General features: G+C 39.9%; 1 protein-coding gene across 1 annotated transcript; it reads right to left on the bottom strand.

Moving 5' to 3' along the window:
• Positions 1-533: 533 nt before the first annotated feature.
• si:dkey-28b4.8 (sarcoplasmic/endoplasmic reticulum calcium ATPase 2) lies at positions 534-25533 on the bottom strand. The gene is given in 25 exon segments (XM_051070559.1): positions 534-4702; positions 4806-4940; positions 5158-5275; positions 5564-5613; positions 5615-5698; positions 6758-6843; positions 6990-7192; positions 7341-7561; positions 7671-7909; positions 8196-8307; positions 8566-8787; positions 8889-9014; positions 9409-9540; positions 9692-9794; positions 10002-10090; positions 10573-10739; positions 10914-11055; positions 11248-11403; positions 12590-12756; positions 16219-16357; positions 21142-21246; positions 21506-21588; positions 22975-22992; positions 23289-23408; positions 25516-25533. Coding segments are annotated over 24 exon segments (3198 nt in total). The 5' UTR covers positions 23407-23408; positions 25516-25533; the 3' UTR covers positions 534-4519.
• Between the last annotated feature and the right edge of the window lie 302 nt (positions 25534-25835).

Raw genomic sequence — 25835 nt, 5'->3', positions numbered from 1 at the left:
CGACGTAGATTGTTTCCATGGACACCGCCGCTGCCTCGTAGCAAAGAAGACATACCGGCTTGTCTCCATTAAACACAAACATGTATTCGTTTTCCCATCTCTCATTAAACTGCTTTCCCTCTGCATTAACTTTTTTTCTCTTGGCATTTTCACCCCCCCCGCTCCATCATCATGACTAAAAAAACTGCTGTAGGAAATGGCTGATATTGAGACACTGCCACCCAGTGGCTAGAGGCTTTCATTGCAGAATACAGCAGTCATTACGCAATCTATTGTGGAGCTTTTTTAAACACACAAAACACACTTTATATCTGAACAGTTTTATTATTTATTGTCGTTTTCATTCCATAAAGACATTTCCCAAGACAACAGACCCTTTAACAGCAGAATGAAAAAAAAGTTAGAAAATAAAATCTCCCTCAACTAGCTTCAGTGCAAAATATTGATAGATTAGTTGGTGGTGAGGGAGCAGAGAAGAAGTGATGGAAACGAAAAATGAAGAAAAGAGAAACATTTGAAACCAGCCTCTGTAATTATGAAGTTCTCCAATTCAACCTTTATTTCAACAGACAAGTCAGTCAAGAACAGCTTTTCATTTAGAGTGACAGTCTGGAACCTTAACGCTGCTCCAAAAACCACTCATCCTCCACTCATCCTACTCCTAAAGACATGGGTGTCAGCTTACAACAACATCAGTAATAATAATGATGATAATAATAATAAGAACAACAACAACAATAATAATATTAATAATGAGGAGGAGGAACAGAAGTGTAAATAAACTTGGTTCAGAGCTGGGCTGTCATGGCATAGTACACCTATGCAGAAAAATAATAAATAATACAATTCAAAAAATAAATGTTTACTATTAAATGCATCTATATGTTTTTCACCTAATGGTATCAGACAGAATTTTTTTATTGCAACAAACATTTAATCACTTCTGCAGTCTTCAAGCTATTACAAGAGAAAAAGTTTGGTCTGAAAATTAAAAAAAACAACAAAAAACAATCAATCAAAAAGAGGCAAAACTGTAGGAGAAAAACAGGTCTAACACCTCTTCAACAGTTTATGCACCCAGAAAGTTTCATTCTTTTCTATGTTAAAGCAACCAGTTTATGTTAAAGAGCCTATGACCTATACGTTTAGGGACACTTTTAGGAGAAGAAACAGATGCTCTGAGAGAATACTGCAGTATGGTGAGAAAACATTCAAGTCTCAATTTTGAATAAAGCTATCTCTAAATTAAGTTGCAGTTTTACAACAAAATGGCATAATGTTAGGAGTAAAGTCATAATTGTGAAAGAAGATAAAATTACAAAATAAAGTCATAATTAAGAGTTAAGCTGTAATTTTGAAAAAAAAAAAAAAGTAGCATTATGGAATAGGCAACTACAACCATTTGTCAGAGTGGTATTCTGTGCTGTGAGGGAATGTTCGGCTAGTATCTTAACCCAGTTCATTCTGACAGAGGTGTACTGAACACATCATAGCAGAAGTGGTAACTGTATATACTGTGACTTTATTCGTCTCTCTTTTAATCATAAAATTTTGACTTCATCTGAAAATATTATGACTTTATGCTCCAAATCACAGATTTCTTCTCCTAAAAATGAGCCTAATCCTCAACTGTCAGGGCCACATGTGATACACAAGAAAAGTTGTTGTAACTGCAAAAATCAGAAATGCATTTTTCAAAACGAAAAAAAAAAAAAATCCCTTCGATGGCAAACAGAGTCAAATGTCACAATGGCATCGCTGGAGAAAATGGCAGGCAGGTTGATGATTTGCACAAAAAGCACATTTAAAATGAAACACTCACTCACTTTCAGGCCTACTATAAGGTGTTAAGATATAGTTGAGAAATTTGTTTGTTTGCAACACATTGGTCATCAAATTAAAATCCTGCACTGACACAGAGGCAGTTTCTGTGGTTAACAGGCGTGGGGAGAAAAGTAGCAAAAAAATAAAAGAAAGCAACTACAAACATCGGTGTTGCAGTCTACTGAGCAGGACTTTATCAGTGAGAGTAATAAACTCAGAGAATATATTCAAAGCCCTAACATAAAGAACCATACTAATTCATTTAGCTTACATACATGTAACAACTGATTCACATCCTGTAGTTGTCTGTACCTGGAGGCACACAACAACCTCCACTGTGTCTAATTGTGAATGTAAATAATATAATCAACATTTTTTGACTCATCAAACAGACTCAACTCATTCATCCTGGTGTGAAGGCTTAAATCCAGCTTCATTTAGTCTATGAAGCCTCAGGATGTCTAAAGAACAAACAGAATTTTGGTACACTTAAGACTTTAAGAGCTTTTCAGTAACAATCAACAGAAAGACTATGAGGGATCCTGAACTACAGTTCAAGATCTATCAGAGTAAAATGACTGGAAAGGTTTGATGATGAACTGTACTGCTGGACTTGACACAGTTTTAGACATGTGAATATTGTTCCAAACCTGTGTGGACCCAGATGTACATGAGTACATCTACTCTGCGACGTGTTAGAAGTGTGTGATGTGTGTTGACATGCACTCTGCTGACAGTGTTCCTTCAGAGTTTAAATGTTGACTTTAGTGTCATGTACAGTATCTGCGAGGAAGCTCCAACAATAATGTGACTGAATATTTTTGCAGCATAAAGAGTGTTGGAGCAGCCACCTGGGCGTTCTGTTGTATGTCTAGTTATCACCTGTTGCTGACCACATATTATTACTGGTGAATTACAGTGTGGATGTAAAGCTGGTGTGTGTATATATATATGTGTGTGTGAGATCGTGGAGCAATGAGCACTTCTCTCTTTCTTCTACCTAATCCAATCATTTTTCAACCAGACATTTTCATCTAAAAGGTGCTATGTGTAGCATTTTTTCATGCTGTTAGGTTAGAAAAAAGATAGAAAAAGGGGGGGCGGGCATCAGTTAGAAAAAACAACCAATCCCATATTACACGTTTCTATTACACAAATTACTTTTTACTGACTTGTCTACTCTTTGCTTTGCCTTTTTACTTTGAAGAACTGGTTACATTTACCTTTTCAGGAGCCAAGTGTGTTTGCTCTTCCTACATTTAAAGTTGGTATAATATACGTTTTCTCTAAGAGGAGCTTTATACAGATGACAATAAAACTTATGTGAAGATTAGTTGTTACGAAATATTTACACCCAGGAACAGCCAGGTGGAGCTTCTGCTCTGCTAACTCTGCTACCTGACAAAACTTAAGCTTACTAATAAAAGACCTGTTTCAACTGAAAAGCAAGAGGTAATGAGATATAATTGATGAATCTGATTCTACACTTGACAAAACACTGCTGACTTAAGATGTAAACCCAGAAGACTTTAAATTACATTTCACTAAAATAACAGTGTATCTCAATATTTTGCCAATAATCCACACACTACATGAATACTACATGAAATAATGTCACACCCACATTTACCAAACATTGTCAGGCTAATTATTGTCTGACCTCCTAAAACTGTCAATGTAGCTTGTGATGCTACAATGGCATCCTGTCGACTGCTTGTGATTGGATGACTCAACGGATGTTTCCTAACACCTGACTTACACATTACTTCAGACTTTACTCGCTAAGACATTTCCTGGTTTTGAATGGTGCAACCTGATGTAATAAAGTACTTGTTTTTAAGCTAGCTATTTGTTGCTAAGAACTCAGGAAGGACTTAACACACAAATCAGAGAATAATTTATGATTAGCTAGTGCAAACCCATCCAGGTCCCTAAAAACAAGTCAGACAAAATGATCTGTTTCAAATTAAAATCTCTGAAAGATAAATGCAACCTAAAAATCCAAATAAACTTTGGAACCTCATGATCTACATTATGTTTTACACTGTGTGTCCCTGGGTCCCTTTTGGCAGAAAGTCTAAATGCTGAATTGCTTTAAGGCAGAAAGACAGATGTCAGCTGCTGTCTTTTCAACAACAAACAAGTTAACATTAGCATGCTAATGTAACACTAATCACACAATCTTTAGTACTTTGGAATGTAAAAATTAGTAGGTTAGCATGCTATGCTAACATAAAATTACAACTGTGGCTGTTGGTACTATAGTTTTCAGTTTTAGAGGTATTTTGTCTCAGTGATATTTCAGTGTTGGTCTGACAAACTGACCAATGGGGAGCAGGTAAAGTACAGTTTAAGTAAGCTGTGAAATTCATGTGAAATTCATGTGAAATATGATCATAACCGTGAGAGACAATTAGGTACACATAGCACCTTTTCATTACAGAGAAAGTGATGGCCTAAACTCTCTTCTTTTTTTCTGATTGTCTGCTGGTTAAAAATGTCACTCTTTATCCCTTACACTCCTGTATCTCAAGTATTTATAATCTTGTTTCTCTCCACTTTGCCTCACCCGTCCACATTCACATTACCCATGTCTTCTGCATTTTTGTCCCCCCAATACTCCTTCCTTCTGTCCTCTTTCACTCTCCTGTCTTTCACTGTTCCCCCACAGTCCACCTGTCCTCGCGTTCTCCTGTCACTCCCAGAAGATGTTAGTTATGTCAGAGTCCAGGCTGAAGATCCAGATCACTAGCGGTGTGGAGATCAGGACGAATGACCAGGACACACCCTTCACTGACTGGCGTAGCCTTGTCATCATGGCACTGACCAATCCCACACTAGCCCTAGTCCTCTGCAGCTCCTCTTCCTCTTCCAGTGTCTTTTTGAGTGACAGATTTGAACAAAGAAAAGGTTTAGACACAGAGAACTTTAGAGATATGACTGCACATTAACAGAAGTGTTGCCGAGCAGTGTCCTCTGACCTGGATCTGGCTTCCTGGCTCGATGTAGTTGCGGGCCAGGAACTTAAGGGCCTCGTCCATCAAGATGACAGGCAGCGACATCTTCAAGACCACCACCCACTGAGGCCATGACAGCGGGCGTATCTGAAATATCACCTGATGACACAGATAGAGGACAGATGAATATTTAAGCCCTGCATAGAGTTATCAGGAAAGGATTCTGTTTGATGTGCGATACATGACAAAACCATGGCATCAATGTAGTACAACTGTGAGTTTTCTAGCATGAAAATCATAAAATCCGTTCTCTCTTTCACTGCAACAATAATATCAGTGCAGATTTTAAGAGAATCTTTAAGATGTTACTGCTTACCGGCAGTGGGTCTACGTAGAGAATGAGGAAGTGTAAGGCCATGGACAGACAGATTGCTCCCACCAGCCAGGGGTTTGACCAGGGAGGCATTTTCAGCAGGGACTGGTTCTCTGAAAGACTGGACAGTAGAAGAAAAAACAACAAAAACTTTATTTTTACTGTTTACACACTGTTTACAAGTCTGTTCTATCTGTTTATAGTTTAGAACAACTTTATCTCTATACTGGATCCACAGCCTTCAAACCTATGTACAGTTTTACACCAAATCACTACACTGATTACTCAGGTGTAATAAATGACAATCACAGGGCTGTTTCTTATGTCATACAAGACGACAGTGTAGATGAAGTATGTAGATGTAGTGTACATGAAGTTCAGTGTGAGGGTGCTTTTGTTTTGTTCTTACCTGTTCAATGCATTGCACATCTCTATGGTTACCAGGACAGACAGAGCCATAGGTCATGGGATAAGGAGATTCAAAGACTGAACACTGCACACCAGCAAACTCAGCATGGCCTTCACTGCACTGCAGGTAGTGGGACTGTGGAGGAAACAAGAGTGTGAGTAACTTTCCTCCCACCTGCCTTTTTACCCGTCTAATGCTGAGGTCCTGTTGTTCAGTTATGATCCTGCAGGTACACATCTCTTAACCAGGGTCTGACCGATACTGCAACATGGTCAATATTATGATTCAGCTTATCACAGATCTTATCACTTGCATAGATGTCAGGGAATAAGTAATGAGAAATGTCAGTGACATGTTTATTTCTAAAATGTTAAATGTTCTGCTCTGCATATATCTTGGTCACAGTTCTTTGTTATGTGGCCTTGAAATGTCATTCATATCTATATACATACTATTCTAATATTCATACTATTCATCAAATCTGTGTTAATAGTGGAAAACAAACTGTGAACACAACATTGGGACAGTGACAGTGGGTTTTTAGAGCTTTCTCTCAGAAACAGTTGCTGCTGTGTTGTTGCCATAAAACCAAAACAGTGAACTAGAAGTCACTAAAACGTTCCACAGAGCGAAGGTGAACTGCAGAATCTGAGATAAGCTGATGTTACATATAATTTTACCTGTCCTATCTGACTTTATAACACTGTTATAACATGTTTTTAGTTCATTAAACTTTAATATTCTTATTTCATTGGTTATTCTTCTCCTGCCTGTTTACCTCAAAACTCAGGTATGATAATGACATTGGAATCAAAAAAAATTAAGACAGAGCAGCTTCATTAGGTTTGGCCTATAGCTCACCTTTTTTTTAAATATATTCTAAATAAGCAGTTGTTAATATTATCAACAACAAGCATAAGCTGTTTGTTTTCATTACATTTATTGTATTATTTTTAAAATGTTTATCTAACACTTACTGTTTCTCAGGTTGTCAGTAAGTAGCTTGATAGTTTGAAATTAACATGATCCTATACTCTGGGATTTTTCTGTACTATTCATACATGTAATAACATGTTTATGGTTACAAGAAGGTTTCACTTGTTCACTCTGTTAGCGTCACAGTCTATCCATGTAACTACAGCACATAATAAAGGGCCACAGAGCATGTGCAATGATGGGGAGATGTGTGTTTACCAGTTGATAGAAGGAAAGTTTAGGTCCATCATGGGCTGCCATAAACCACCAGGCAGCGGCTCCTACTGTTGCTGCTCCCACATAACCTGCACAGAAGGACGGTAAGTTGCAATGTGGTTTGTAACCTGTAGAACATCTGTAGTAGGTAATATTCTCTGGAGATGTTTGTGTATGTGATGGCACTAATAATCATAATTTGCTGATTAAATTCTGTCTTGGCCTCAAGACTCACATCCGATGATGAGGTAGCGACAGAACAACCAGCTGGAGATGAGAGGCTCTTTGGGGGAGCGAGGAGGACGGGACATGATGTCCAGGTCAGGAGGGTTGAAGCCAAGAGCTGTTGCTGGGAAACCGTCAGTGACCAGGTTGACCCATAACAGTTGGACTGGGATCAATGCTTCAGGCATGCCGAGTGCGGCCGTCAGGAAAATACTGAGGAAAAAGGAAGAGAAGGAAACAGTGAGAGGTTCAAATAATCCACAAAATAGATGTCTATATGAGTCAGACTTTCAGTACACCACATTCTTTGGATTAATTTCCTGCATCAACTTGTATCAGCTCAGCGTTTTTCCCTACTAACCAGACCACCTCTCCTATGTTAGATGAGATTAGGTATCTGATGAACTGTTTCATGTTGTTGTAAATGGCTCTGCCCTCCTCCACAGCTGCCACAATTGTGGAGAAGTTGTCGTCAGCCAGGATCATCTCGGAGGCTGACTTGGCCACAGCTGTGCCGCTGCCCATAGCGATGCCGATCTCCGCCTTCTTCAGCGCCGGCGCATCGTTCACCCCGTCACCTGTCTGAACCAATGAAAAAGGGGGAGGATGGAGGAGGATAATTTAAGAATATCACAGGACTGGCGATCAACGTGCCTGTGTTAATGCTTCAAGTACAAGACCATACACTCACCATGGCAGTGATGTCACTCAGGCTCTGCAGATACTCAACAATACGACTCTTGTGTGCTGGCTCCACCCGGGCAAAGCAGCGTGCTGTTCGGCAGGCCTGACGCTGCAGGTGGGGGGGCAGCTCGTCAAACTCCCGCCCTGTCAGGCCTCCAATGACCCCCGCGCCCTCCTGCTCCTCTTCCTGCTCTGTAATGATCCCCACCCTCCGACAGATAGACAGTGCGGTCCCTTTGTTGTCACCTGGTGAGAAAAATGAAGAGTGACGAGTTGTTAGATTAATGCTTGTATTCATTTGTCCATATGTAAGCAAAGAAAAACGAATGGCACATTTTCAAGACAGAATTATGTTTCCAGGCCAACCACAGAGTTCCAGCTACAACAGGCCATCATATTCAAGTCCCTATTGTTGTTGTCTTACTGTTACCTGGTGTATTTCTGGGATTTGTATTTGTGTAGGCTGGCACATGTGGAGTAATGGTGAGTTTTTGCTCACACACAGTTGTGTATGTAGATATGTCAACTGTACCTGTGATCATGATGACTCGTATGCCAGCCTGCCTACACATTCGGACTGCGCCAAGCACTTCTTTCCTGGGTGGGTCCAACATGCCCACACAGCCCACAAAGGTCAGATCCGACTGTGGAGAGGGAAGAGATGGAGCGAGACATAAAGGACTAGTTTAGCTTCTCTACTTTCTCCAACAGGGGGCACCAACAGTGCATTTCTTTATTTAGAGCCACTGGTAAAGACAAGCAAGAAGAAAAGTTCCAATTCAACATCTGACATTAACTTCATTCTTTGTCCATGAATTTATATCAGAGCTAGAGCACACCATCTAAACCATAAGCCCTTTTGAAAAATGTTGCATCTCCACCATCACTGTCATCATCATCACCTCATAGTCAGCAAAGGCAGCTGAGTTCTCCAGGTTGAGACAATGGATATCAGGGGGTGTGTCCCTGGTTGCCATGGCAAGACAGCGCAGCGTGTCTCGGCCTGACCCCCACTCCCGCACAGTGGACAGGAGCTGCTCTCGAACCACTGGGCTTAAAGGCACACGAGCAGAGCCGCTGACCCGGATATAAGTACAACGCTCCAGCACGCTCTCTGGAGCTCCCTGAGGACAGATGAGGAAAAGATCAGACACATGGAGATGTGGCAGTCTCTTAATAACCACTGGATAACCAAAGGAACCACGGTGGGTGGTGTGCAACTGACCTTGACAAACATCTTGGCTCCAGAGGCAGACCTGGTGAGTTTATTGGATGAACAGAAGACAGACATGGACTTCCTGTCTCTGGAGAACTCCAGTGTCAGCTCCTTCCTCATCAGCTGCTTAATCACCTGAAAACAAATAAAAATGAAGAGAACCAAACATGGAAGATTTGCTGTAGTCACAACCAAATCAACAGAAAATCAGCCCTACAGAATGAGAAACTACTCTTCACAGGTCAACATTCAGTCCAGGCTTGATGGTCTCACAGGTAAGTAGACATAAGAAAGACAAGAAAGCATGGAAAAGTAATGAACAATAGATCTATCCTTGTTAGGACATTGCTTTGACTTCCATTCCCAAACCCTAACCTAAGATCAGTTCACACCTTACCCTACCACAGGAGCTAAGAAATGATGTCTTGCCTCATTAGGACCATGCTTTGGTCCCCATGAGGACTACTGGTCCAGGTTGGAGTTTATATTTGAAAAGATCCTGAAGCGGTAAACACACACACACACTTACTGAGCAGCACGCTGTAGCTCTCTCAGCAGGGCTCAGTCCTCTCAGGTTGGTGTCAAACACATTCATTTTCTCCACCAGACAGCAGAGGGCAGTCTCTGTTGCCTCCCCAACCTTCTCATACACTCCCTTTGCCTAAAAAACAAAACAAAACACACACGCATAGTTTAGGACTACATTTGTAGCTGACACATATTCACTGAGTGCAGCTGTAAATGTTCCAGAACCATATATGGTAATCTGTGATGGCCTGCGTCATTGCTGCAGTCAAGTTTGCATTTTGTACCTCATTGTAGTCCAGTGATGAGTCATTGCACAGTGCACAGATGGAAGCCATCTCCACCAAGCCTTCATACTGACTGCACTTCACCACTGAGCCATCCTTATAACTGGAGACAGAAAAGGAGAGAGGGATGAGTGAAGGAGAGATTAAGACAGACAAAGAAAAGGACATGGAAAAGGTCAGTGCATGCAGGTTGATACAAAAAGGAAGGAGAGATTAGTTAGAACATCATAAGTGTTGGCTTTCACAATCTGTATGTATCCATAATCCATAAACTGTCAGGGGTTAAGGGTTAAAGGTTAAAGACACTCACACTTCCCCTTCAGGGGCGTAAGTAGATCCAGTCACTGTGAACTCACTCAGGCTGCAGTGCTCCCCTGACACACTGTCCACTACAAACATCTAAACACACACACAGACATTGCAGTAAGTGATTAGTTCAGTAATGTTAGAAGATCATATTTGGGGTTAGCTTCACATTCCAACATGCCAATTCATCCTCTGAACATCAGGTTTTATATTAAAACCAATGCTATTTTTGGTGGCAAGATCCTGCATACTTCTCATGCTCAGCATCAGCATTTACTGATCATACTAATGCTTTGGTCTGGACCTTTATGTATTCATGCTGGCAGTGGTGGAAACCATCACTTGAACACTGGATTTTATATAAGAATTACATTATATACAGTATATATTTGTTAGAATATACCTAACCCTTTGTTAATGTAATTAGTTGTTCATTTGGAATAGCAAACTACTTTTTCAAGTCACCGAAACAATGGTGACTGCTTTTGAATGCCTCTATGTAATAAAAAACACAGTGTTATATACAGTAATATAAGAGCTAAATGAGGAAAGATTCAGATTCCCCATCATCTCACCCTGCAGACTGACATCTGGTTGGTGGTCAGTGTTCCTGTTTTGTCTGAGCAGATAACAGAGGTACAACCCAGTGTCTCCACTGATGGCAGGCTGCGAACAATGGCGTTCTTCCTGGCCATCCTCCTGGTGCCCAGTGCCAGACAGGTAGTGATGACTGCTGGGAGGCCTGGGAGGAAGGCAGACAGGAGATTCTTCACTAGAGTAGTTTGAAATTTATGTCCCTTGCTCAAGGGCACATCTAGGTTTTTTTTAAGAGTGAGTGGAGGAAGTCAGTAATTTGTTTCACTACCCAAATTTAGTCAGCTTATTTATTTCTTTTTGAACTGATAAGACGTTTGACCTTCTGGTATGGCAGCCACAGCCAGTGCGACAGCAATCTTGAAATAGTAAACAGCTCCTCTGAGCCAGCTGCCTCCATGCACTGGATCATTAAAATGTCCCACATTGATGGCCCACACTGCCACACAGATCACACTGATAACCTGCAGAGTTACAGCAAGACAACTGTTAGATGGAAACATATTATTAAGACATATCGATTCTTTAGATTCTATTTTTATATATATATATATATATATATATATATATATAAAATGTCAACAACGATATCAAATTCAAAGTTAATATCACAGTCCAACATTTCAACGCAAAACTACAACTACAGAAGGGCTTGCCTTGGACAGTTGTTCTCCAAACTGGTCTAGTTTCTGTTGTAGTGGCGTCCTTTCGGGGTCAGTGGAGGCCATCTCATCTCGGATTTTCCCAATCTCTGTCTGCACCCCTGTCGCCACGACGACCCCAATGGCTCGCCCTGCTGCAATATTGGTACCCTGGGAAAAGGTAATGACAGGATTAATGTCATTGCTGTACTTGCCAGACAGTGAGAGTTAGAAAGGTGGTGAGTATAATTGTTGATGTGTTCTGTAATGCTCTGTCTATTTTGCGTGCTCTCACAAAAAGCTGCTGAAATCTATTAAATCAGTGCACTGATTTCTTTCTCTCCTTTAAAACAAGGTTGTGATGTGTTTCCTTCACATCAGTGTTAGAGGTGACTGTCACTCTGACACACTCTGATAACCACACCAACAAAGACAACCTGCAGGTCTTGCAGCCTGTCAGAGTGATGGTGCTAAATAAAACATCAATGGCTCTTGTTCTTTGTCCACAACCACCTGGTGACTCAGCAGCCTTTGAGGTCTGACAGAGATAATACAACATACATACACGCACCAATAATGGTCACTTTCCCTCTCAAATCTCTGCTTATAGTGTAGTGTATATTTTTGTACCTTTGTAGTTTCATATTCTTGTCATTTATAGCACCCATTGTTATTTTACAGTGTGCATTTCATACTTTCAATTTCATATTATTAATATAATCTTTAATATCATCACAGTTAGACATGGGAATGATGTTTATCATGGCACTATTCCAACATTTTAATACATAAAAGGCAGCTACTATACAGGACACATTTTTAGCAGTGTATGGCACCTTCTCCTAGTTAATTCCAGCAAGTCTAAATTTTTGCACATTGTGTTTTACCCACCCAATTGTATCCCTTTTGTTATTAAAAGGATATTTTTCTTATCGTCAACAAATTTCATGAAAAAGCCAAGATCAATAATGTGACTTTCTTCCTGTCTGTGGCTCTTAGCCCCAAGTCCATTGGTTCCTACTACAGATGAAATTGCAAAAAAAAAAAAAAAAAAAAAAAAAAAAAAAAAAAAAAACACTCACAAAAATAGAATTTCATTTTTAAAAAAGCTAAATAATTTCCTCAAACAGTTGGTCATTGTAGTTTCCATCAGATACTACTCAAACACGAAGAGATAATGCATCTAATGAGGATTATTTTCAACAAATTAATACTGTTCTGTGTGGTGTCCTAATGAGTATATACAGCAGCTGGATGGTGCGTGTAGGATTGAATCAAAATAAAATATAATGTGTGCTCATGTTAATGAAAGAACATTTCACCCAGTGAAGCAGTGGCTCATTGCTGTGAGACTTACAGAGAATAGCATGTTCTTCTTGTCTTGGTTAACAGCTCTGGGATCTGGAACAGGGTCTGTGTGTTTGAGCACTGACACAGACTCCCCTGTCAAAATGGACTGGTCCACCCTCAGAGTGGTGGAACGGATAGAGGTCAGCCTGATGTCAGCTGGGACCTTATCACCAACTGGGGAAGCAGGGACAGAGAAAAAAAAGAAAAGAAAAGAACTTTATACTTTATTTCACGGACATATAAATAACTCCCTCCAGATTCTCCTTTAAGACCCCATTTGTCACATGAATTGCGTATTTAATTGTGTCTACTATGCATGTTTTTGTTGGAATGGTTCTGTGTATGTACAGGGATTTTGGTATTTATTATCTCACCAAAAACACAGGGAGTCTAACTCTGCTCTTGTTTATCATAAATCAATCCAATATAATCTCAGGATTGTTAGATTGTTTGATCAAAAATATAACTATGTTGTCCAAAATAAGCCCCTTTCAGAATCTGATGGCAATTTAAACGTAATTCTAATGTCTAAATAGGCACACATATAAGTCATGATGGCAATCATACTAGGTCAGACCTGTAATATTTCTCTGACACTTTCAACATGTACAGAACAAGAAAAAGTATGTACAGAGAGAGAGAGAGCATGTTATCGTATGCCCATCTTTCATCATGTGTCCATGAAAACATGTTTGCCTTATTAAAACAAGGGCAGCTTGCTGCAGATGAAAGGTTAGCATTCTTTCTTTTGGACAAGCACAGCTGTTCATGAACTGTTAACAAGTGTTTATACTGTATATGTCAGCGAGTCACAGAGACCCAGAGAGCACAGAGAGGGAGGCTGCCAGTGACCAATGCCAGTGCTACTTACTGAAACATTTAGGAGTACCACTTCAATCAATATTCAACACAACACATTCAGATTTTTTTCATTTTAACTGTATCACTGATATATACTTTGGTAATATGTAGTCAATTTACAGAAACAAGAATGTGCTGTTTAGTTTTAAAGGAAAAACCCACAAAGTGAAGTGGTGCTTTAAGAGAAAAAAATCTAGTTAAATAGTGCAGCTTTTGAAATGCTGCTGGCAGAGGTACTGCAATTCCACCAGTGCATCTGTCCCTGCATAGTTTATGCTTCATGCTGTTGTTGTGCTTTATGAGTGTTTACTGTTTAAAGTTTGCAGTCCAATTGACAAACTCTGTTTTCCCTGCAAATGTTAGGCCACACTGAGAGCAGTACACACAACACATGGCGTTCCTTTCTTTGCAATAGCTCAGCCACTCTCTCTAATAGGAACATGAGTAATTCCTGTTGGAGAGATCAACATTAGATGACCTGCTGATTCCTTGTCTGAGTCGTCCTCATCAGAAATTTGGCACTGTAGTTTTATAGGAGGGTCTGAATGATGTTTTCTTTTTAAAAAAATGAATCAATAGTTTGTTTCATTGTCACCAAAGGGTCAAGTGAGAGCAAACTTTCTTTCAGACAGGACGGGACATAGGCAGATGACATCTACCTGTCCCCATCCCAACAATGAGAGAGCCCCACATTAATTCTAATCGCCCTCTGTCTTACTAACACACACACACACACACACACACACACACACACACACACACACACACACACACACACACCATACCACTTATCCTTTGCCTATTGCTGGGGGGCTGAAGCCAATTTCAGCTGATATTGTCTGTCACACTTAAAGTTTTAAACTGTTTCTAAAGTTGGGAAACCATAAAAGCACAACAACACACCTATTTATACTGCTGAACCTAGAATGACCTATTTGCATTTGTATGCCTCTGCCAGCCTCTGTCCAGCTGCAGTGAATTTGTGTGTGAATTCTTGAGTTACGGCCAAAAACGTTTTTGTGAGGTCACAGTGGCCTTGACCTCTCATCTCGGACCACTGAAATCTAAACAATTTATCTCTGAGACCAAATGAACATTTATACCAAATTTGATGAAAGTCTCTTAAGACGTCACTGAGATGTTGTGTTCTTAGGAATGGGACGGACAAACCCACTGTATATGTAACCATAACAATAATTAAACGCAGCCTCCAGCTCTGTCCTGTGATTCTAGGTCTGATTAGTCTCACAGAGTTCCCAAGCTCTGGAGGATGAATACTTTTACTACAGTCAGAAGGGCACTGGATCACGAACACTGACACACAAAGACACACACACCTAACCCCGTTTCCTTTCTCTGAGCAGCTTGAAATAGCAGCGGGTATCTGGAGGATTCAAGAGTTCTCTTACTGGGTCAAGACAAATGTGTGTGTGTTCTGTTACTACAGCTGACAGTGTTCATATGGCCCAGTTGGACTGATTTTTATCTGCAAATAGAACTGATGATGAGAACATGATTTTATGTAAAAACAAAACATTTTTAATATGAATCATTTCAGCTATTAAATGGTCAAAAAGCCAGCAGGCCAGTAGGATAAGGTCTCTGCTATCTTTGACAAGAGAAAAGTTCAGATACATGTTGGGAAAAAAACAGGCTCAGACACACTGAGAGATGTTCAGGGTAATGCTGTTTGACAAGGTTAGATTTTCCATCTCCTCTAATGAGATTGGTCCCACTGGAGACAAATCAGTGGCAAAAAAGCCAAAGCACTGAAATCAAATGTGAGCAGATGCTGGCAGTCACAAGCACTTTAAAACTTTGAATGGACTAGAACACTGAAACACTTGAGAAAAGCTAGATGAAAAAGATGTATGCACAAGGACATTAACTTAAGTGTCATATCTCATTGAGATCATCCTACTCTTGTCTCCTGTTGTAGCTTTCATCAATCTATACTCCAAAGCCTTCTGAGATCAAGGCTTTGAGATGTACTCCAATCACATATTTTCCATCAGGGTCTTGTGTGCCTCTCTCTGGGTTTCCAGAGAGGCAGAAATGTGGTGGCAGGTATGCAGATTATAATGTTTGCCAGGAATGATTAAACAAAGTTGCCACAGTGTTATTTCAGCCATGTCTAAACAACCATGCAGTGGAAATGCACTGTGTACAAAAGTCTTTCCATGCTCCTGGCAGACACACCAGTAGACAGTGTATCAAGTATGGAGAAATGTGCTTGTATAAACTTGGGGCTTCCGTTTTCCATGTTTCATATTTACTTATTTATTGCCTGAGGAATTAGCACTACTACTACTACTGAAGAAAATCGTAAAAACATATCGCCAGAGACATGTTTACACGTTTGGATGCTGAGAGAAGACAATTTAGAACAGAGCTTTAAATTAGGCTAAAGTGATTGTGAAGCTTGATTACTGCAACAGAAAATACATGTGAAGTTGCACTGGTACATTTTTCTGTTACCAGAGATGACAATTATAGCCAAATTTTGCAGCTCCTCTGAACTTTTCTCTACAACTCTACACCTAATGGGACGAGACCAACACCTCCTGATTTTTTTGCCCAAAGCCATGGTTACTGTTTGAAATTCTGTATGCTGATATATGCACATTCAAAAAGCAAATGAAAACAGTTCAGAGGATAAGTAGGAGACATTGAATGTTGTATCACAGACTAATCACTGGTTTTGTCATCAACCACTACTTCCACTACATGTATAATGATGATGATGATCGTTCCTGTAGTGCTACCTCTGCTTACCTGCGACTTCAACAATGTCTCCAGGAACAATATCTCGGGCTCTGACTCTTTGGACGCTCTTCTTGTCCTGCCGGTACACCTTGCCCATCTCTGGCTCGTACTCCTTAAGAGCCTCAATGGCATTTTCTGCATTACGCTCCTGGAGGACCAGATAACACAGGAAGATAGAGTATGTTAGATGGTTGCTCGTGATAGAGCAGTACCACCTCCGACCACATCTGTCGGCGGTGTCAAGGCGTAATAAATTGTTGTTCATGTGTGTCGTGTGTTCGTGTTTCATCGTCCTGAAGGGAGAAGGGAGCCGTAATATCGAGCAGTGCAGAAAAGCCACCGAAACACACTACATTTTGTTTTATTCTCACCATCTATGTCACTGTTGTCATAATCCCAACATCACACCACTGAACAGAGAAGATGACAAGCACACAGGCTTCACCCAGAAACAGAGGCACAGCCAACAGGCACTGAAAATCTGCAGTTGCCCTGATTAGGCCTTTGTTAAAACCAAAAATGGGTCAACAGGAAACCAGACCAAAAAAGAAACAAAGACAACACAAGATAAACCACAGTGTTGTCCCACATGTGGCCAGTCTCTCTGGAGGACTTGTGCTTAAACTCCTATCCCAGTGTTTTTCAGACATGTCAACAGTAACAACAATTCTGGTGATTTCAACTGTAATTTATTAATAAATTACATTTTGGATTCTGTTGAGTTTAGACCTATAGTGCCTTGGTTATGCATGTATTGACACATGCATAACCAAGGCACTATAGGTCTTTTTCAGCTTTTACAATATGGCAGACCAGAGCTAGCATTTAGAAATGTGGCTAAGCTTCTCAACAGTGATACAGTGAAATGTAAGTTCTGTACAAAAACAATTTTATGAGGGGATTTCGTCTAAAGTGGGAAGAGTTACTGCAGTGTGGTATCATGATACTATGTGTTTAATATCCCTAGTCATATTGTCTCACAATCAGCTAATGCCAGCAAGTCCAACTGAAGTACAATTATGTCAGTGAACTTGTAAAGTCACTTTAATATAATTATATAATACATTCAAAAAAGACAGGAGTTGACCCAAAGTGCTTTACAATGGATTAGCAATACAAGTATACAGGAGTAAAGAGTGCAGGGGATAAAATCAGAGTCACCAGCACCAATACCAGATTAAAATGCAGTAAAAAGACACTAAAAATAAGATAAACATAAATTAAGAGTAGATGTTGCAGCAACAAAAAAAGCTTGTTTACCTTTAGTTTTAAATTGTGAGTGGGTGAGAGTATGAATTGAAAGATCAGTAACATATTGTGTGTTGTCCTTTTTTTGTTCCAGTTAAAAGTCTGGCAGCTGCATTTCGAATCATTTGTAGTCGAGAAAGGGTGGACTGCATCAACCCCATACAGAGGGAATTACAGTAATCCAACCAAGAGGTGATAAAAGCATGTATGACTGTTTCCAGGTCCTTCTGAGATAAAAATGGCTTTAATTTGGAGCTGAAAAAGCTGCCCTTCACAACACTGTTAACTTAATTCAGAGTGTCCAAGAGGACGCCAAGATTTTTAATGATACTGTGTGAGTCACTGGACAGGGCACTAAGCACATTACTCAGGCCAGTGACAGAGTTATGAGGGCCAAATAAAACGACTTCAGTTTTGTTATCATATTGTTTAAAAAAAAAAAAACCTTGCCATTCAGTATTTGCTCTGTCTCAGTCAGATGAAATGAATCCAGGATCTCTGCCTTCATGTGTACAATATTTGCTCATCAAAATGTAAGATATTAATGACTGTGATTATGTGAATCTGATAATAAGGAGGTACATGGCAGCCCTGGACAGGTTTGCTTTGGTTTGTTTTTCCATGGTGTTTTTGTTTGAGAATAAAGGCAAGTATTTTTGTCTAGGCTATCTGACAGGATTAGGTAAACTTAACGTAACTATAGTATAGTCAAGGAGCAACATGTTAGCAGCTTCTATTATTAAACATCTGTGCTAAATGTAATGTGTATGCAGTGGTTATTTGTTGTAAGTCGTTCAGGTTAGGGCTTCAGGATGTGTAAAATCACTACTTTGTGGTAACTGAGTTCTACAAAAAGGTTCTTACAGTTTATTACAGATGATAGCTGATATATGAGCTGCCTTGAGTGACAGTCAAGGAAACTGTAATGTGAAGAGTTAAAGTCAAACAGTCAACCCCGCTGCAGTTTACAGGATTCAGACTGGTTAGCTGACTCTGGCTATGTCAAAGCAAATCCAGAGATAGCATCTACGAGAGGTAAAGGCTAAAAAAAAAAAGATTCCACACAGATCTGAGCTCTGTTTTTCTGAATTTGTTGAAGAGATATTGGGTTCTATTTTCCTGAAATACAGTATGTAATGTGGAGGAGAGTCTAAATTTATTATGAGAAAGAGGAATAGAGAATCAGCAGGTGGAGTCAGGGTGAGCTTCAGTAATGGCAAATCACATGAGCTCTTTTCATCCCCTTTAAAGGCAGCGATGGAGGGAGAGTCTGAGATCTCTGAGAGAGGAAAAGTTCATCTCCATTAACAAGCTGAATTTTCAAAAAAATTACAACGCCCCAGAAATTCATTGAAATCTCCCCCTGTCAGTGGTAGTGGCTGATGTCTGTTGGTGTTGGAGCTGCTGAAATATCTGCAGGGCTGCTTATAATTGTGCAAACAATTAACTTGGAAATCAAATCAAACTCTGCAGTTCCTCTCTTCTACTAATTTGAAAACAATCATTTATGTCTTTTTACAACAATAAACATAAACAAGTTATGATATTTGCAAAATATGAGTCCTTATTTATCTTATGGAAAAAAAACAAAATGACACAGCCCTTATAGCTTTAAACAAAGAAATGCAAAATAGAGTTTGGAGATTTTTTAGTTATTATTTAGAAAAACACACAAAGTCAGTTAACATTAAGTCCCACAATCTCATCAAAAGATTAATAATTAATGAAGTTATCCAAGCTGTGCCAGCATTGGGTAAAGTAAGCAGGTTTTTGGAGAGGTGGTACTGAGTAGAGGAGTACTGCTGCAGTGAACCACCCACCCAGAAGTGAAGCCAGAACAATCCCAATCACCCCTTGGTGGCTGGCTGCAGTATAGGTCATAAACCCTGCGCTGTCCATGTTAATGGACAAACTAAAACATTGGTACTAAGTACATGCCAAATAATTTTTTTCCCAAAGATGGTTTCTGTCAATTTAGGTAGGTCTAATAATCAAGTGTTCATTTATCGGTCAAGTTTGGTTTTATTAGTTATTTGATGCTATAAAAAATGGGTGTGACGTCATGACATACAGATTAGGACCTTGATACCGTGGCTCTACCAGCCGATAATTACTGCACAGACTAAATGGCTCCAAATGACGTCACCAGCACAAAGAGTGCTCGTATCTAGGATGTTCTGGCTTCATTTTTGTTCAGTGGGAGGAAGTGAAGATGCGTAATCCACCTTTATGTACAGTCTGTACAGAAAAGAGGCCACACGCGACACAACTCAGAGGTATTTTGGAGAGGCAGGTAGGTAGGTGTGTGTGTGTGTGTGTGTGTGTGTGTGTCAAATAAAGCCAGGAAGCCACCTCTCTCCTCCCACATCCACGCAGACACATTGGATTTGGTGCCAGGATATTACCAAACAGGCACAGATGCAAAAGAAATTGCAGGAGAATTGCATAAGAACTCTGTCTGCCTTAGTGCTGACATTGAGCCTGCAGGAAATTAGATCCCATTATCTCTGGCTACGAGATATGAAGCAGTGGAAATCGACTCAGCAGCGTGTGGATTCTACTTTATTCAGTCTGTCCGAGCTGGGGAGTGAACACCAGCTAACAGCTGTCTGCAGATGTCTGGCTATCTCCTCTGTCTTCTGAACAGTGCAGATGAACAACTGAACAGACTTTCAGTTTCTGTACTGTTTGTGGATGTCTATACTTAAGTGAAGCATAGGCTAAAAATGACATCCTTGTAAGTGGTGCAGGTTTTTATGTACACACCGTATAAGCAAAAAATATGTAGATGTTTATTTCCAAGGAAATTTTAAGGAAAATAAATCTTTTTCATAACTGGGGAATGTTTGTTTTTTCTGTGTGAAGTCTCCATGTTCTCGCCATGCCTATGTGGGTTCCATTTGGATGCTCCGCCCCCCTCACAGTGGGTGGCATGTTTCTTTTGATGACACTGCCATCTTACAGATTTGTTCTAAATGTGTGTGTACAGTAACACTAACCCTAATCCTAATCGATTACTACCCTAACTAGGTGGTGCTTTTGCAAAAAACTTGGGTCCTAGAAATGCGGCCCTTGGTCAGCGGTCCTGAAACTGTCACCTTCTCTACTACAGGAACACAATATTGCTCACAGTACAAAGACATACAGATTAATTGGTGACTGTAAATTGCCTGTAGGTGTGAATGTGAGTGTGAATGGTTGTTTGTCTCTATATTTCAGCCTTGTGATAAACTGGTGATCTGTCCAGGGTGTACCCGCCTCTCACCTCTCACCCCCGCGACCCTCAAGGGATGAGAGGTACAGATAATGGTAGGATGTGTTTACAATTTAGCCTATAATGTGGACTTTACACATTTTCAGTTCAATGAAACAACAGCATTGCTTCATGTTGTATGTGGAAGAAATTTAAGTAAATTCAAGAAACTTCAATTCTGAGAAGCACTTCACACAACATCGGTATTTATCTGATGTAACTGAATCATCAAGCATTGTATTGAATTTAATCAAATCGAAATTAATTGAGACAAGTCTGGACTCTGAATCGAAACTCTGAATCGAAACCCTGATATCCAGCCCCGCAACAAAGATATGAGAAGTTCTCAGAAACCGACGACTGACTCTTCAGTCGTCAACATATTATATTGTTGTCCATCCACAAAACTTGGATACAAACACACATCTTACCTGCCACACTCCCACAATAGCATTGGCAATGAGGATGAGGAGGATGACGAAGGGTTCAACAAAGGCCGTGATCGTTCCCTCCCCTTCCTCGAACCAAGCCAGGGTCTACAGAAACAGAAGACAGAGAGAAATCTGATGAGCTGTGTGATACTGTGTTACCTGTATTATGTGTATATACAGGGGCGTCAATCTGATATGTTAGTTTATACAGATACATAAGAGATTAGAGGCAAATTTGTGATTCTGGGTTATATAAATAAAATTCACTTGGCTTGACAATTCATCCACTGTGTTGTAGAAATTACAGTGATTACTAAAGTGTATGTGTTTGCTTGTGGTTGTGCATAGAGTTGTGTTCTCTTACAAAGGAGATGCATGCAGCCAGCAGCAAGATTCGAACCAACAGATCCTCAAACTGTTCCAGGACCAGCTCCCAAAGGGATTTCCCTGCACAGTCAAGGACACCAAGAAACCCAATGAGCAGCAAAAAGACTAAAAGAAAGACTGTGAAATACAGATAGCAGTGTTTTCCTACAGTGTCTTAGGGGGGTGGCCTGGGCCCCCAATGTTACCCCTGCCTCTACATGTCTTGCCCTCCCAAGAAATGAAATAAGGACAATTAAAAAAGAAAAAAAGAAAGAAAGAAAACAAAATATTTAATTTTTGTTATTTACCTAATTTATGTGCACTCGTTTCATTTCAGCACAGTGTGAGAGTCTTTTAGACTCCAAACATCTGAAAGTCAGACCAAAATATCTGCATTTGGTTGTTTGGTGGTGAGGATACAGGCAGCTACTGATGGCATGGAAGCTAGGTCTCGGCAAGTTCGCTAATTATTACTAAAAACTGTGTGAGAAAGCAGAACCTCACTATTTGCTGAACCTTTTGTTGGGAGTGTTCAATATTCTTTCACATTTTTCTTTATCAACAGATGTTGGTGGGGGAGCTGCTGGAATATCTGCAGGGCTGGTTATAATTGTGCAAACAATTAACTTTGAAATCAAATTAAACTCTGCAGTTCTTCTCCTCCTCTACTTATTTGTTTGTCTACTTATTTATTTACAAATGGATCAGACAAAGACAGAGAATTGTTTTGTCAGTGTTAAGTTTATTACGTGAGATATACTAACATAAGGGAAAACCAGTATAGTAAAGAAGAAGTAACCTTTTAGATGGAGTGCTTTGTAGAGGTCCTCTTGTTCTGGTGCTTAAAGAGGAAGCACGCCTCAACTGTGGCCCTTTTATTGAAAAATGAGTAGGTGGGTCTTCGTTTTGATTGGATGATAGCTGGGTGAAATCATCAGCTAATTAATGGAAATGCTGAGTGTTAAGCAAGTGATCCGTTTATTTTGATTGCACTGTATATATGTTTGTATACTGAGGAATAAGTTACAGCCTTGTTGGACTGAATAAGTGCCAGAAAAAAGTGTTTATTTTTGTTGCATGTCTCTGAGCCCTGACCTGATAGGCTGGTTTGAATTGAAAAGGCGGGCCCTTATGTTATATATTTGGGTGAGATGGGGGACTGTTGTTCCTTCTTTTTGTAAAGGGCAGCACTAGAGTGCAGAGTGGTTTTCCCCATTTGGCCTTTGTTTAATGCATTATCATTCTATTTTCTATTTTGCACAACTGCTTACATGCATGATGTTTTCTCCCTGCACCTCACCTGACATCAAGAGACCAGCCGCACTCCACCACCCTGACTGAATGTAACTTACCCCCCAAAAACAGTCAACCTACAGGAAACCTTGCATAGATAGATAGATAGATAGACAGATGGATAGATGGATAGACAGATGGATAGATGGATAGATGGATAGATGGATGGCTTACCTTCTTCAGCTGGCAATTCTGCGAGTTTAGAAAGGGTTAAATGTAGACAGAAAGGAGAAAAGAAAAAAAAAACATAATCATCACCACTGATACTTTGTATCATTAATTACAATACAGATGTATCTACATATCATGTAGATAGTTTCTATATTTATTTAAATTTTTCTAACTGTTTTTTATGACAGTAATAGTAATAAATGTTGAAGTGTATGGTCAACATCACAGTCTGAGATTTAATAACCAAAAGAGGGATGGCATCCATCACTATTGTTAATGTGCAATAGAGACACAAAGAAACAAAAAAGAAAATCTACCATTGGGTCCCCATCTCTCCCTGTTCTTCTTCAGCTGCTCACAGCTCAAGCCTGTAGACTCGTTCACGCAGAAGAATCCCAAAACCTCCTCCACCGTCTTAGTATGAGCATTATCCATCACTATGGAGGGAGGAGGAGAGAGACAACAAGCCAATAATCAGCAACACATACAATTCTTCAATACATCAAACCCTTATTCTACTTACTTACGGAGGCTGTTACAGCACTGAGAGAAAAACAGGTAAATTCAAACAGCCGCAGTTTAGTAACCATCTTCTTTACAACTGTATTCAGCATTTTTAGCATTTTTCTATTTTCATGACAGTAAACAATATTTCTGACCAGTGTTATTAAATAATTAGTCCAATTAATCATATCAGAAATGATTCAAATGGAGCACAGTAACTGGAACTAATCTGATTTTCATCAACATTTGAGAGGTAACCTGCTTCCAGAATGAGCTTTCAGGCAGTTGCAATGAGAATTTCACTGTAACAGCATTACTTGGCTGGGGAATCAAATGAACTGTATAGCCAAGCAACCACGCAAACTGGAACCCGCAGAGACGAATAGGCCCAAGAGACATGACTTACTATACATAGGGTGGGAGCTGGCTCTGAAAAAATATGTCCCTGTGTTGCATCATACTGAACACAATTTATGTTTTTAGGCTGGGCTTTTCTATTTGGCCTTGAAACTCCATTTAAAAAAATCTGACAATTAACATAACACTCTCTGTCCTATTACCAAATGAGGGGTACCTGTTCGAGCAAGACTTGAGGCCTTTTATAAACAAGCAGACGTCTAATGCACAAAGTAGCTTGTTTTACATTTACATAATAACATAACAGTAAAAAGTAATTTGCCTGTTGTCCCGATGACCCCTACCATCGCTATGGCCATCAATAAGCGAGCAGCCTGGGATAACTGTAAAACTTTTAACATTATTCAGGTTGCTTACTGTCCCAGTTTGCATGTGTCCCAAGACTCTCTTCTCAATATTTCGTAAAGGCCCCAAGTCAGGTTACCTATATGAAGAAGGCCTGTGTTAAAGATAATCAACTCTGGATGAGCGACCTAAAATGACTGATGCCAATCACTGCACCTGCACAGTATTAACCAGACGCCCCATTCAATGCAGGAGCCTAACATACAAATAACACCTTTTTCCAGTAATGACGCTGGACATTAGCTCTACGTTACACATTAAATATGTAGCGTTCAACAGTCCTCTCTGCTATTACGTGTAGCCTCGCCTAAATCCTGGGTTATATGGATGACATAACGGCAAACACTCTGAGACATGTTGCTCATGACCGATGGGGTGTGCTAGCAATTTAATATGGCTGTATAATTACCTGTTATACGCTGATACTATAAGCCATATGTACAACGACAGGTGAAAAATCATAACAGGCTAAAGCCCTCGAGCTATGAGATAGCAGTTAGCTAGCGAGCTACACGGGTGACTCTATGGGTGACTAGCTAGCTACAAAGCTAACGTTCTGTTCTAACGTTAATCCTCCGGAGATGAACAGGTTGCTTACCACAACGGTCGGTTTGCCCGTGTCGTCTGTCCGCTATATCTACAGTTTTAGTAAGTCAGAATATATCACAGCACCATACGTTTTGGATGGAATTACCCACAGCAACGACGAGACAAGATAAAAAAAAAAATAGTTTGAAAAATAGCTTTTCCAAAAGGCTATCTAGTTATACTGTGACAGCCGCTCGTGAATGAAAAATCATCAGGGACAATATTTCCATTGAAACGGTGTGATTTCCAAGAGGGTAAAAATCTTGTCTGTTAAAAAATAAGGCTTATTTAAGGCAGATGTTTCTCTAATTATAGTTCAAGAGTAGTTTATCCAGACAACATGGTGTTATTACTCTGTATCCCGGCTGCAGGAGCGTCTGTGGATGAGTATTATTAAGGCTACGAGATACCGCAACCAAATATATCAAGTTAGACAATCAAAAATTACAACTTCCGGTCATACCTTGCAAAATAAAACCTTCTCCTTAAGAAATGCTACATGCCACGATAAAATGTACATGTATATTTCATGACAATAACTGTTTCCGGATATTCTGGAAATTTTCTTAAGTACTACACAACCAACAGGTATCTGTACACTGTATTTCTTCCAACAACAACAGGTTTGAGGCTCTTACTTTAAATAAAAGTCTTCTCACTTCTGGTGTTGTCGCGGATAATTCTGCCTACCTTGACGCTGGTGTCCTGTAATGAACGTGATTAACAGTATTTGCTAAGGCACAAACCGAGCTAAGGATGATCCAATTGGAGGCCCGGGAGTCAGACTGACACAACACATTGACGAATCATCGTGTAGAATCCTCTCAAGTCCCGCCCACTGGAAGCTTTACTACAAATATGCCCAATCAGCAGGAGGTGCGTCTACTGTCGCTCAACTTGGTCGATGAGCGAGCCAATCAGTGTTGAGCTGTGTTTCACAAAACTGCAAACCAATCGAATCACGCTGAAGGCGGAAAAATACTAATAATATACTAACATATCAATACAAA

Source organism: Lates calcarifer, linkage group LG5 (assembly GCF_001640805.2).
Source record: "Lates calcarifer isolate ASB-BC8 linkage group LG5, TLL_Latcal_v3, whole genome shotgun sequence".
Classification (NCBI taxonomy): Eukaryota; Metazoa; Chordata; class Actinopteri; family Centropomidae; genus Lates; species Lates calcarifer.
The sequence above is the reverse complement of the archived record's forward strand: the minus strand, read 5'-3'. Positions and strand labels throughout refer to the sequence as shown.